This window comes from Convolutriloba macropyga, chromosome 8 (genome assembly GCF_964194025.1).
Source record: "Convolutriloba macropyga chromosome 8, txConMacr16.3, whole genome shotgun sequence".
NCBI lineage: Eukaryota > Metazoa > Xenacoelomorpha > Acoela > Convolutidae > Convolutriloba > Convolutriloba macropyga.
The window spans coordinates 22,672,199-22,686,919 of record NC_134475.1 but is presented as its reverse complement, the minus strand read 5'-3'; the positions used below and the strand labels follow the sequence as shown (position 1 = coordinate 22,686,919).

The window sequence follows — 14,721 nt, the reverse complement described above, 5'->3', positions numbered from 1 at the left end:
TTTCTTTGTTCGTTCTTAATATTTCAAGACCTTCGTCAAATATTGATTATTTAGCAGTGACGAATTGGATTGCATACTCAGTAGGAAAAATATGGAAAGTCCGATTAAAAAACTGTGTAATGAAAAATTAGACGATTAGGTACGGGAAACCCTATTCCATTTTACAAAATTCATTTGTTTTTCTAATTTGCTTTCAGGCAAAGATTTATTTCTGCTCCTCTATTGTTGTTTATTTAGCTCATTAGCTACACTCAAGTGCATTGATACTTTCAATCACTCAAACTATATAAAACTGACTTGTGAATTATTTCCAGAAGGTGCATATTACTGCGATTTTTAAAAAAATCCACCTTAATTGAGTGGACGTCATCCGAAGGAAAATTTCAAAATTTGCTTGAAACCGCTCATATACATCTAAATTTTAACTTTCAAAAACATTGAATTTTAGCAAAAGAAAGGAAACATTTCACACTGAATTCTGGGGTAGGTTGGAACAATCTGCGACATACAAAATTGCATTCAGCTGTTCTGTTTAAGAAAAAAACTTCATCAGAGGAAACAATCTGCATTTAATAGCCAATTGATTTTACATTACAAAAAGTCCATTACATTTTTCTAACTGTATATATATGATTTATCTACAACTACAATCAGATTACATGTCATCAGGTCTGCGCTTGGGTTTCTTTGGGTTCTGTGATCGGCTCTTGGCTTTGCAAAGCGGGCAAATGGGTGCATTTCTGTGAATCTGCTGGTGACATGATAGACACGCCTTCATTGGTGCCGGATGCTGCCTGATAATCTGTTGTGGCGTACCTGTCGCACTCCCATTGGGTAATACTCCTGATGACGTCATAGTGTTACGAGCGCCAAACATGGCGGCGTTCTGCATTGGAATTGGTTGAGGGTTGACCAATGATCGAGCACCGCTGAGCTTCCGTTGTTGTTGTTTGAAAAAGTTCTCCAAGTGCGCTTGAAACGCGTTTTGTGTTGCGGCGAGGTTGAAACTGAGCGCCGCTGCCGCATTTGCATTCGGGAAAAGTTTTCCGTGAAGCGCATCAAAGTTTGGAACTGGTAGAACCTGGTCATTGATTGCTGAAATTGGGGGTTCTGGCACGGAATTGTTACTTTCGAAAGATCCCATGGCGCCGACTGAGGGAGCCAAAGCGTCTTCAACAATTCCAGAACTGATCTGGGGAGTCTGTGTGGTGCCAAAAACTTCAGCAGTAATTCCTTGCTTGTCCAAACTTGAATTGAGGAATTTTGAAGACAAATCCAGGCCAAGTTCTGTTTGGGCTTTTGAGATTTCGTGAACAATTCTCTGATGTTTGAGGTACAAGTCTTTTGAATTCGTAGCCAACTTGACCATCTCAGATTGCGACGTCTTGATAACGGATTCCATGGCACTTATGTCGCTGTGTATCAACCGTAGCTCCTCAACATGAACCATTTTTTCATGTTGTAACAACTTCATTTCCTCGGAGAAATCCCGGAGTGCTTCTTCTTCGGATTTGAGTTTTTGGTATTCGCTGAGCAGAAGATCCTCTGTTGATTCTTTTTCTTTCAGTTGCTCCTGAATTTTGGCAAGAACCTTCAACTTTTCAAAAGCCTCATCTGGAGTTTTGGCTTCGCCCGGTAATGTTTTAATGCTCAAATCCATCGTTAATTGCGAAAATTTCGAAAATTAGGGAAAATGTGAAAAACAAAGATCCAAAGTTAACTTTTGTTGTTTGTCCAAAAAGTGTGCTTTTATTTTGAAAAAGTAATATTGACTGAAAGAATTTTGGAAGGAATGCAATTGAAGATATTGAAATAAATAAAAATGTGGTTGATTTATCAAATACCAATTGTGGTTTTTGTGTCAGGTAGGTTAGTTGAATGTGAATTGTTGTGAAAATAAAGAGTATTTAGGATTAATCTAAAATAGATAAACAAACGTGATAAAAATATCAAGGTAAATGAGCAGGCGTGAAAAAGTGTAATTGTTCTGGCTGAGTGCCACAGTGATTATGTCTTGTTTGTTCACAGCACAGAGATCTTTTTGTTTATTTGTGTATATTTATTGGATCGCTCCTTTGTTTAGCGAGTGCGAAATTGAATTTGGGCGTAAAATTTAAATGGCTGAAAGATAATTGTATTTTATGATATAGAATAGCTAAGTGTTTAGTAATAAAAGTTATCCCCTATTAAATGGCTTTATTGTATATGTCCCCCCGCGCGTGCGATTGATTGTGCGCCGGCCACCGGTTGTAAGATGAGTTTTTTATATCGGAGTAATTATAAATAATGCGTGAACTAAAATCACCTGTTAACTGCAAAATCATCTGGATTGTTCAATCATAAAAAGATTGTTCACTCGGCAATTTTACAACATTCAATCTCAGCCAAATTGTGTCCATGACTAAGGAAAAGACCGGACCGGGAATTTCAACAGGGAATTTAAATCTTTCTCACAAATTTCACAATTTAGCAATTTCACAAGGGATTTAAAAAGAATCAATTAAATGCCTTTCTAACACCACCAATTTAAAACGAGCTATTACAAGTTGAAGATAAGAAAGAAGGAAAAAGATGTTTCCAATTAAATTTTGGCTCACTTTTCTGGTTTAAATTGAAGATTTTAACATTCAGTTAAGATCTATTTGTTTGATCGTGACAAATAACATAACGCACGCATTAACACGCAACGTGGTGACACCTTTCGCATTTATTAGTTTTGTTTGATTTTGAGAATTTTACACGCCACTACAGAATGTGATCAGCAAAACAATTTGCCAAATTGATTAATAAGGAAGTACTTAGTTCGATAACAGAGACTAAATATAAACAGTAAAACTATTTTCGCTTCTTTTAAACCTGCTGTAAAATTGAACCCCGCCCTGTTAAGGCACGTGTTACGTAGCCATACCTATTTTTCAGATTAAGATGAAAACAAAAGTATATGATAATATGTTAATGGTAGATATTATGCCCCGGTTTCATAAAGCCTTAAACTCTGAGAAATGATTAAATTATGGTCTAGAGGTGGTGTAGTACATGTTTCTAGGGCAAGTAAAAGTTGTAAGGAAATTTTGCTGGTCTAATAATCTGGACCTTTTCTGTTACTGCACCCCATCCCCAATGTTGTACTGGTTATCTTGAACGGGGCGGGTTCAAAAACAAAAGTAATGCAAACATCTTGAGAGATGTTCATAAATCGTCCCTCAGGTAGGACATAATCCTACCAATGTCAAGAAAAATTAAGAACTTTCTGATGAAAAGCACTGAACTGCCCGGAATCGGAAGCGCGGTACGCGATGGCTCTGATCTGACTCATTGTCCGCCCTTCGTCCGAAACCGACTGTTATCTTGCAAGATTATTTCATCACCCTCACAAGTTTCTTACAAGATAACTATCGTGTCCGTAGAGGTTTATCTGGAAAGAACCTTGAAAAGTTACGGCTATCATGTCTTATAGACATTCTGACTTTTCGTTTCAAGCCCTGACAACTTGCGTAACAAAAAAATTGTCTGCAAAACTGGACGGAAATAGCTGACTTCTCAAAATTTGTGGATTAAAATCAAGCAGAACGAAACTATTTATCCCCATTTAGCTGACAAGTTCAGGAAGCACACACACACACACATACACCAATGTGCGTTTGCACATAATGCTCAGACTCCGACTCACAATTTTAGCTTAACTGTCTACGATATTAGGAAGAGATATAAAACTTCAAAAACCTCACATATTAATCAAAAATAATTGTGTACGAATAAAGAATTGTGTACGAATAGCTCAAAACTCAAATCACTTAGAAAAGTAAAAAGTGCCAAATTAGTGCACAATTGGAGACCACCCGCTTTTAAGACTACAACACATGGCAAACAAAAAAATCATACAGTTACAGCAAACATTTACATTTGAGACTCAGTAACAAGTAGTCAGAAATGAAAAAAAAACTGCAAAGTAAAGAAAAAGATTGTTTGTTTTTATAAGAACTTTTAATTTCAAATTATGAAAATCAATAGAAATAAACAGAAATCTTATAAAAGGTTTATAAATACCTCAACATGAAGATATTAAGATTGGTCATTAACCAGAAAATGTTCTACGTGTACAAAAACAAACATAAAAATCAGGCGAGAGACACAAATTTTCATAAAATTATGCAAGAAAACGGTGTCGAGACCATTAAAACCATAGTCTTTTTGAAAGTACAAAACAAGATAAAATCAATTGCGCAAACGTTGAACAGCAAGAATGAGAAATGTTATCACTGAAACATCTGACACTGGTTAACAAGAGTTAAAAAAGAAAAAAAGAAAATAAGAATAAAACATTATTAGTTTTTGAAAACAGCTAGTTTCCAAGATATAAAATAGCTATCAACTGAATTCTTTAATAAATTTTTTTGCTTTCAAAAAACATTGATATCTGTTATTTTTCGGAATATGTCATGCGCCAACAAAGAGAACAATAAATAGACAGAAGTCGCAAATTAAAAAAAATTTTCCGGAAAAATCTGTGTAGAAGCTGTAAAAACAATAAGCAATGCACTAAAAACCTTATATAGATTCAACTGTGTCTTTCTTCAGCACAAATAGTTAGATTTGTAACCTGTATTTGGGGAAAAAATGTCAACAAGTAGACAAAAAGAAGAGCAAATTGCAAAACAAAATTAAGTGGAGTCTAAATATATTTTTCAAAATTTTTGATACTAAAGAAACGATAAACATAAGCTATCAACTAAAATCCTTAATTGTAATCTCTTTTTCCTTCATTTGTATGAAGCCTCTAGGACCTTAAAATCTCCAGAAATTATTGCACGATTACAAAAGAATGAAAAGTAAAAACAAAAACAAAATTTGAAATTAATTTTTTGCGAACAACGGGTTCCGAACAAAAAATCTTCAAAATGTTCAGTTGTGCCATTTATCAATACCAATAACCTGATACACTACTTAAAAACTTTGAGACTAGGTAACAGGTACAAAATAACTACAGCAGAATGCATATAAAAATAAGTCTATCTTTCTCTTTAAAATATATGATATCACAGCCAAGAAGAGTATTAGCTTTTAACTGAAACCAGTAAAAAAAACGAGACCAGACAAACAAAAAAAAATCAAATAGCAACATCTTTTATTTACATCCAAAACTCAATATATCCACCCACTCAAAAAAACCTTTGCCATCTGCCACAATTCAGAATGTGTCATACATCTACAAAAAAACGATAAATAGACAAAAATCGAGAGGTATTAAGCAAACAAATAGAACAGCAAGATGCAATTTTAAAAAAGTGTAAGTGTTTTTTTTATTAAATCATTTGATTCTGAAGACACGAAAAACTTAAGCTATCAAATAAAAGCTTTAAATATGTTCCTTGTTCATTCATTTACGAGAAGCGGCTAAGTCCTGCAAATCTCCAGAAATTATAACACTACTGCAAAAATAACAAAAAACAGAAAAACTTTAATGGACAAATAAAGAGAAAACCAGAAAAATCGTTAACTTCTGAAGAAAACGGTGTCAAAAAAATTAAAAGTATATTCTTTTCTCTGAACAAAAGATGTGTTCCACTGTGCTACTTTTTTTCAAAAACGTCACAAATTACAACTGTTACCTGCCATTAATGTGACAAGACCAGAAACCGAACCTCGAAAAATATTACGTAAAAATAGGGAAAAAGTGAACAATAACCACGAAAACCAGTGAAATGTTCGCAAAATTTTAAGCATCGATAATTCCGTGGAAAATATGATATTGAAACATTTCTCTTTGGTTATGTATACTATGCTGGATGATGCCACTCAAAGTCTTCACAAAGAATGTATCAGTTGGCCGAAATTGACTGACAAAAAACGTTTTTGATTATCCCCCAATAAAATAACGCGGAACAACTATAGGTCATTGCGTTTCCGCGCAGACTAGCAGCAATCTCACTTAGTATCTTTAGGTACTTCGTTATAGAGCAATACCCAGGTTATGGTCCCCAGACGGAAGCAACTATGTCTAGACCGTCCTAGACGGAAAGTGTCTATGTCCAGACCGTACCAGATCAGGTGCCTATGTTCAGATTTTCGTTCGTTCACCATACTTTCGTGCGTTCAAACAATTTTCGAGCGATGATGTCCAGACTTTCGTGCGTTCAAAAAACTTTCATGCATTCAAGTTCAGACTTTCTTGCGTTCTCTCGATTCATTGGCGTTCACCAGGTTTTAGTGCCTTCATGCCCAGACATTCGTGCATTCCCCAGAAATAGTTCAGTTAAACACGTTTTCGAGTTTTCATGTGACGTGTTTTCATGTTTCGTATCTTCATGTTTCCAGGCAAATGTGCGTTCGCCAAAATGAGTAAAATGATCTCCAATTTTTGCCCCTCAAATTCAGGCACAAAAAATTTTCAAATCAAACCATAATTGGCGTGGGAGATCTCTGTAAATCAGCAAGCTTTTGGTGGAGCTTGGCCTCCAAAAAGCTGCAGTTTTTGCTGTTTTCTTTTCCTAATTGATTATATAATAAGAATGAAGATTTTTATTGTAAGCCTTTTTCATTGGGTCAAGGAAATTGTTCAAATCGGAACAAATTTGGTATGAAGTATCTCCAGTGTATAACAAAAAGAATTTTTTTGGACATGGGTCTGGACATAAGCATTTTCTGTCTGAGACGGTTTGGACATACTTGCTGTCGTCTGGGACCTCAACCTGGGTAGTTTCACAGGCTTCAATTAGTCAACTATACTTCGGAAACGTTATTTGGTCTGCAAAACAGCATGTACCAACTTCATAGGACCTTCGTCGGTAATAAACAATTAGAAATATTCTTGTCGATAATCAAAACTCACTGAAGCGCGCGTTGAGAGTTTACTCGAGATGTTTATTTAATATAATTCTGGGTTTTAAAATTTTTTATATCTATAATGAACTCCAACCTAAATTTTAAACGTCAGTTGGCCTAATCTTTTTAACTGATAATAAAACTTAACTCTTTCAAGGTATGAGTTAACCTATTCGAACCGTTAAATACCGTTAAAAGACAAATCAGCCATTTGCATGTTAACCAATAACATTTTACTCATTGTCATTTTACCCAACTTCAAAGTAACCATTTTTGAAAGTACCCAATAACTTCGATCTGATAGCAATTAATGCTCCTTTCAAGTTCAGATTAAATTGCGTAAGATTAATTACACAGCATAAAAAACGAATCTGCCATAGTTCGAAGGAAATGAAGTCAAGCATGCATTAATAAACGCCAAACGAGAGATTAAGTTGGACCAAAAAATTGAATTTTCTAAGGGGCGGCTTTTAGATCAAAGTATTTTTTTTGGTCAAAGACACTTTTTTTTTCAAAGCCATTTTTTGGTCATTTGAGTTTTAAAATGAGAGCAGTGCAATAATTCAAACAAAACTAATGCTACTTGTCAGGGACACTTGGTTTGGTGGCTTGTTCAATCAGTCTGGCCAGCATACGTTGTAGTTCCTTTCCCATCGCAGAAAAAATTTTCCCAGAAAACGCGAAAAACTGAAACAAAAGGCAAATTGAGAAAAAAATTGCGAAAATAGGAAAAAATAGTCAAAATCAGGGAAACCCATTAGGCTAGCCAATAGAAAAGAACGATGAAACAACTCGGTGTGCATCCTCCTTACTGTCAAAGAATGAGTTCCCTAGCTCTTTTAGTTTTAGAGTTACGTTTTATATAATTAATCTTGACAAATACAAATGAGACGAGCGTACAAAAAACAAAAAAGTCTACGAATAGGAACGATAGGAAAAAGATCGCAGATAAGAAGTTATATCACCAGTTTCGAAACTGTTTACATTGTTTTAAACGTTTTCTTTTATCGCCAATACTTTTTGCGGCTGCTGTTCTCATTTCCACGTACGGCTTTAAGGATTTTGTATTTCTGGTTTGTAGCATCGGCGCTGTTTTTAGCGTTGGGCGAGAATTGTACTGAGGAAGGAATGATTTCCTTAAAAACGTTTTTGTCACACCCAAATGCAAACCCTTTACAGCGTTTGTTTTCCTTGCGAAGCCCTCAATTGGGTCTCTGCTGATTCCAGAGCTGCATGGAATATTGCGTTTTTTAATGTTTCGCCCAATTGTTTGTTCCGTAATATAGGTCTTCTGAAAAACTAAAAAATAGTAAGTAAAAACAATCTGACCCAATTGGCTGAAGGGGACTGGTAATGATTAAAGTGTTTCTGGATTCTGCCCTCCTCTGTCTGTTTATTTCATTCTGCCCATAGTTTATTTCGCTTCAAGGTGCCCCGGAATACCTTCATGGTTGTTCATTTTTCGTGGATAATAAATGCTCGGTGGCTGAAATGGCTGTCATTTTGCATTTTTGTGAGTTTCAGTTTGAAAAATTCGATTGCGTTGATTTTTTCTATTTTCTTATGAAAATCATTGCCGTCAAAGATCAAAGTAAATGTGTTTCGGTGGGACGTACCCCAAGTAATTGAACTCATTCTGTGCGTATAATTTTTTGTAAAATTTTGCTCAGAATGATTCCTCACAAAAGTTTAACTAATACATTTTAGTATATGTGGTTTTTGAGTACTGTTTAATTTAGGTACAATCAATTACCTTATATCCTGCTAATTGTTGTCTAGTGCCTAAAGGATAGCATGATTACTTTTAATTTTAGTGCAGTTTGTTACTTAATACCGTGTTCATTTTTGGCGGGTACCTAATTGTTGAGATTATACTAATTATTGGATACTTAGGGTAATTTGGCATTGGGTAAAATGGCAAGTTGGGTAAAATGGCATTGGGTAAAATGATATTGGGTAAATTACCCTGACATTTGGATAAATATGTAAATAGTAAATAATTTGGACGAACAAATTAGAAATATATTCAATATAATAAGTAACTCCAAATTGGCAGTGAGGACTCAATTATTTTCAGAATTTAAAACTCGCAAAAAAAGAGTCATCAAGGATACTTGAGTTCAACTAAGTACTTTTTCGACTTGTTTTCAACTGATATTCTGACCTTCTGTTAGGTCTGGTACCATTTTTGCTGTCGTTGTAGATGATACGTGATGGTTACTTCTTCCGTCGAAGTATCTTACAAGTATTTAGTAAACTTGAAGTGATTAATGGTCCCCCCCCAAATGCTTGACGCTTGACAACTTTGTGTTGAAACACTTAAAAACGCAGTTAACTTCTCCTGAAAAGTTTACCTGCAATTTTCGTGCACAAAAGCAAGCAAAAAACTAATTATACATGGACAAATATAACACGTTCTCTTCCTTTAAATGCTTCACGTTTTTTTCCTAAACTGAGCAACCTATTATGGAAATTATGAAGTTTGCCCTGTATAAAGAGACCAAATACAAGTTTGTCAGCATAGGCAAAATGTCTGGATCTATCCTCTAATGTTCGTTTCTGTTGTAATATTAACCTGGTGCTATATACAATGAGCAGGTAACGTACCTCTACGTCCCCACTGTTAAAAACAAAGCTTATCACAACAATTAGGTAATCAATTGGTTTATTTCTACTTAATTAAATTGTTATTTCCTATGTTTGTAGTGACAAAACATTTTTTACTTAGCTCAAAAACTGGCTGTTGAATGCCCGGATACATGATTTTTAACTTAAATTGCACGGAACGTTCGTATACATTTAGGTATAATTCCTTTATGCAATAACAGCAGTTCAATTCGAAATGAATATTTTAAGTACAACGCATTCAAAACTTATTGCATATGTTAACAGGATATTGAATGTTTGAAATTTTTTATTGTTATGTACCCTTAAACATTCTGATTTGTATCCAAACCAGAGTAGCAATTCGCCCGCCACTTATGAAAATATATTGACAATTGTATTTAAGTCTGCAGTTGTTTGAACTATTCGGTTATTCGATACGCATGCTATCGATTTGATTGGCTAAAATAGAGAAGTTGCGAGAAAGGCTAGTTGAGAAAGACAATCTTATTCAAGCAGGCCGGACTTAATGACCTACAGCCTCATAAGCCGATTTTGCATACGACAATTACGTATAAAACCTAATGCTGATCCGCTGCGATTACGCAGAAACGAAATGGACCCCCCCGCCTATTTTGTATAATTATTTGAGTGCATTTCCATTCATCACTCAATGAAACTTGTGGCCTTCAACATGAATAGAATAGAAAAACAACTTCCGCCCATGCATGTTCATTTTTTCAAATTGAGGACATGAGTGACAATGACAGGTACTAGACAAAATCGTAATTAATTAATTAATTAGTCTAGTCAAAGATCGCTAACTTCACAGTCGCGTTACTCGTCTTAGCATTACAGACATTATCTTACCGATTGTTCACTTTTTACAACTTTGCTCAAGTTTAACTTGTTTTCTTACGTTTTAACAGCGCAAACGTTTCCCATCGCAGAAAAATTTTTCCCAGAAAACGCGAAAAACTGAAACAAAAGGCAAATTGAGAAAAAAAATTGCGAAAATAGGAAAAAATAGTCAAAATCAGGGAAACCCATTAGGCTAGCCAATAGAAAAGAACGATGAAACAACTCGGTGTGCATCCTCCTTACTGTCAAAGAATGAGTTCCCTAGCTCTTTTAGTTTTAGAGTTACGTTTTATATAATTAATCTTGACAAATACAAATGAGACGAGCGTACAAAAAACAAAAAAGTCTACGAATAGGAACGATAGGAAAAAGATTGCAGATAAGAAGTTATATCACCAGTTTCGAAACTGTTTACATTGTTTTAAACGTTTTCTTTTATCGCCAATACTTTTTGCGGCTGCTGTTCTCATTTCCACGTACGGCTTTAAGGATTTTGTATTTCTGGTTTGTAGCATCGGCGCTGTTTTTAGCGTTGGGCGAGAATTGTACTGAGGAAGGAATGATTGCCTTAAAAACGTTTTTGTCACACCCAAATGCAAACCCTTTACAGCGTTTGTTTTCCTTGCGAAGCCCTCAATTGGGTCTCTGCTGATTCCAGAGCTGCATGGAATATTGCGTTTTTTAATGTTTCGCCCAATTGTTTGTTCCGTAATATAGGTCTTCTGAAGAACTAAAAAATAGTAAGTAAAAACAATCTGACCCAATTGGCTGAAGGGGACTGGTAATGATTAAAGTGTTTCTGGATTCTGCCCTCCTCTGTCTGTTTATTTCATTCTGCCCATAGTTTATTTCGCTTCAAGGTGCCCCGGAATACCTTCATGGTTGTTCATTTTTCGTGGATAATAAAGGCTCGGTGGCTGAAATGGCTGTCATTTTGCATTTTTGTGAGTTTCAGTTTGAAAAATTCGATTGCGTTGATTTTTTCTATTTTCTTATGAAAATCATTGCCGTCAAAGATCAAAGTAAATGTGTTTCGGTGGGACGTACCCCAAGTAATTGAACTCATTCTGTGCGTATAATTTTTTGTAAAATTTTGCTCAGAATGATTCCTCACAAAGGTTTAACTAATACATTTTAGTATATGTGGTTTTTGAGTACTGTTTAAGTTAGGTACAATCAATTACCTTATATCCTGCTAATTGTTGTCTAGTGCCTAAAGGATAGCATGATTACTTTTAATTTTAGTGCAGTTTGTTACTTAATACCGTGTTCATTTTTGGCGGGTACCTAATTGTTGAGATTATACTAATTATTGGATACTTAGGGTAATTTGGCATTGGGTAAAATGGCAAGTTGGGTAAAATGGCATTGGGTAAAATGATATTGGGTAAATTACCCTGACATTTGGATAAATATGTAAATAGTAAATAATTTGGACGAACAAATTAGAAATATATTCAATATAATAAGTAACTCCAAATTGGCAGTGAGGACTCAATTATTTTCAGAATTTAAAACTCGCAAAAAAAGAGTCATCAAGGATACTTGAGTTCAACTAAGTACTTTTTCGACTTGTTTTCAACTGATATTCTGACCTTCTGTTAGGTCTGGTACCATTTTTGCTGTCGTTGTAGATGATACGTGATGGTTACTTCTTCCGTCGAAGTATCTTACAAGTATTTAGTAAACTTGAAGTGATTAATGGTCCCCCCCCCCCCAAATGCTTGACGCTTGACAACTTTGTGTTGAAACACTTAAAAACGCAGTTAACTTCTCCTGAAAAGTTTACCTGCAATTTTCGTGCACAAAAGCAAGCAAAAAACTAATTATACATGGACAAATATAACACGTTCTCTTCCTTTAAATGCTTCACGTTTTTTTCCTAAACTGAGCAACCTATTATGGAAATTTTGAAGTTTGCCCTGTATAAAGAGACCAAATACAAGTTTGTCAGCATAGGCAAAATGTCTGGATCTATCCTCTAATGTTCGTTTCTGTTGTTATATTAACCTGGTGCTATATACAATGAGCAGGTAACGTACCTCTACGTCCCCACTGTTAAAAACAAAGCTTATCACAACAATTAGGTAATCAATTGGTTTATTTCTACTTAATTAAATTGTTATTTCCTATGTTTGTAGTGACAAAACATTTTTTACTTAGCTCAAAAACTGGCTGTTGAATGCCCGGATACATGATTTTTAACTTAAATTGCACGGAACGTTCGTATACATTTAGGTATAATTCCTTTATGCAATAACAGCAGTTCAATTCGAAATGAATATTTTAAGTACAACGCATTCAAAACTTATTGCATATGTTAACAGGATATTGAATGTTTGAAATTTTTTATTGTTATGTACCCTTAAACATTCTGATTTGTATCCAAACCAGAGTAGCAATTCGCCCGCCACTTATGAAAATATATTGACAATTGTATTTAAGTCTGCAGTTGTTTGAACTATTCGGTTATTCGATACGCATGCTATCGATTTGATTGGCTAAAATAGAGAAGTTGCGAGAAAGGCTAGTTGAGAAAGACAATCTTATTCAAGCAGGCCGGACTTAATGACCTACAGCCTCATAAGCCGATTTTGCATACGACAATTACGTATAAAACCTAATGCTGATCCGCTGCGATTACGCAGAAACGAAATGGACCCCCCCGCCTATTTTGTATAATTATTTGAGTGCATTTCCATTCATCACTCAATGAAACTTGTGGCCTTCAACATGAATAGAATAGAAAAACAACTTCCGCCCATGCATGTTCATTTTTTCAAATTGAGGACATGAGTGACAATGACAGGTACTAGACAAAATCGTAATTAATTAATTAATTAGTCTAGTCAAAGATCGCTAACTTCACAGTCGCGTTACTCGTCTTAGCATTACAGACATTATCTTACCGATTGTTCACTTTTTACAACTTTGCTCAAGTTTAACTTGTTTTCTTACGTTTTAACAGCGCAAACGTTTCCCATCGCAGAAAAATTTTTCCCAGAAAACGCGAAAAACTGAAACAAAAGGCAAATTGAGAAAAAAAATTGCGAAAATAGGAAAAAATAGTCAAAATCAGGGAAACCCATTAGGCTAGCCAATAGAAAAGAACGATGAAACAACTCGGTGTGCATCCTCCTTACTGTCAAAGAATGAGTTCCCTAGCTCTTTTAGTTTTAGAGTTACGTTTTATATAATTAATCTTGACAAATACAAATGAGACGAGCGTACAAAAAACAAAAAAGTCTACGAATAGGAACGATAGGAAAAAGATTGCAGATAAGAAGTTATATCACCAGTTTCGAAACTGTTTACATTGTTTTAAACGTTTTCTTTTATCGCCAATACTTTTTGCGGCTGCTGTTCTCATTTCCACGTACGGCTTTAAGGATTTTGTATTTCTGGTTTGTAGCATCGGCGCTGTTTTTAGCGTTGGGCGAGAATTGTACTGAGGAAGGAATGATTGCCTTAAAAACGTTTTTGTCACACCCAAATGCAAACCCTTTACAGCGTTTGTTTTCCTTGCGAAGCCCTCAATTGGGTCTCTGCTGATTCCAGAGCTGCATGGAATATTGCGTTTTTTAATGTTTCGCCCAATTGTTTGTTCCGTAATATAGGTCTTCTGAAGAACTAAAAAATAGTAAGTAAAAACAATCTGACCCAATTGGCTGAAGGGGACTGGTAATGATTAAAGTGTTTCTGGATTCTGCCCTCCTCTGTCTGTTTATTTCATTCTGCCCATAGTTTATTTCGCTTCAAGGTGCCCCGGAATACCTTCATGGTTGTTCATTTTTCGTGGATAATAAAGGCTCGGTGGCTGAAATGGCTGTCATTTTGCATTTTTGTGAGTTTCAGTTTGAAAAATTCGATTGCGTTGATTTTTTCTATTTTCTTATGAAAATCATTGCCGTCAAAGATCAAAGTAAATGTGTTTCGGTGGGACGTACCCCAAGTAATTGAACTCATTCTGTGCGTATAATTTTTTGTAAAATTTTGCTCAGAATGATTCCTCACAAAGGTTTAACTAATACATTTTAGTATATGTGGTTTTTGAGTACTGTTTAAGTTAGGTACAATCAATTACCTTATATCCTGCTAATTGTTGTCTAGTGCCTAAAGGATAGCATGATTACTTTTAATTTTAGTGCAGTTTGTTACTTAATACCGTGTTTCATTTTTGGCGGGTACCTAATTGTTGAGATTATACTAATTATTGGATACTTAGGGTAATTTGGCATTGGGTAAAAATGGCAAGTTGGGTAAAATGGCATTGTAAAATGATATTGGGTAAATTACCCTGACATTTGGATAAATATGTAAATAGTAAATAATTTGGACGAACAAATTAGAAATATATTCAATATAATAAGTAACTCCAAATTGGCAGTGAGGACTCAATTATTTTCAGAATTTAAAACTCGCAAAAAAAGAGTC

General features: G+C 35.0%; 1 protein-coding gene across 1 annotated transcript; it reads right to left on the bottom strand.

Annotated features, from left to right (window-relative positions):
- Window positions 1-549: 549 nt before the first annotated feature.
- On the bottom strand, window positions 550-2,607 carry LOC142344012 (zinc finger C4H2 domain-containing protein-like). Its single transcript, XM_075395453.1, has one exon. The coding sequence runs from the start codon at window positions 1,658-1,660 to the stop codon at window positions 656-658; it is 1,005 nt and encodes a 334-aa protein (XP_075251568.1). The 5' UTR covers window positions 1,661-2,607; the 3' UTR covers window positions 550-655.
- Between the last annotated feature and the right edge of the window lie 12,114 nt (window positions 2,608-14,721).

What these genes read in the sequence shown, in the direction of transcription:
- LOC142344012 (XM_075395453.1), bottom strand. Translation starts at nt 1,660, where the DNA reads ATGGATTTGAGCATTAAAACATTACCGGGCGAAGCCAAAACTCCAGAT.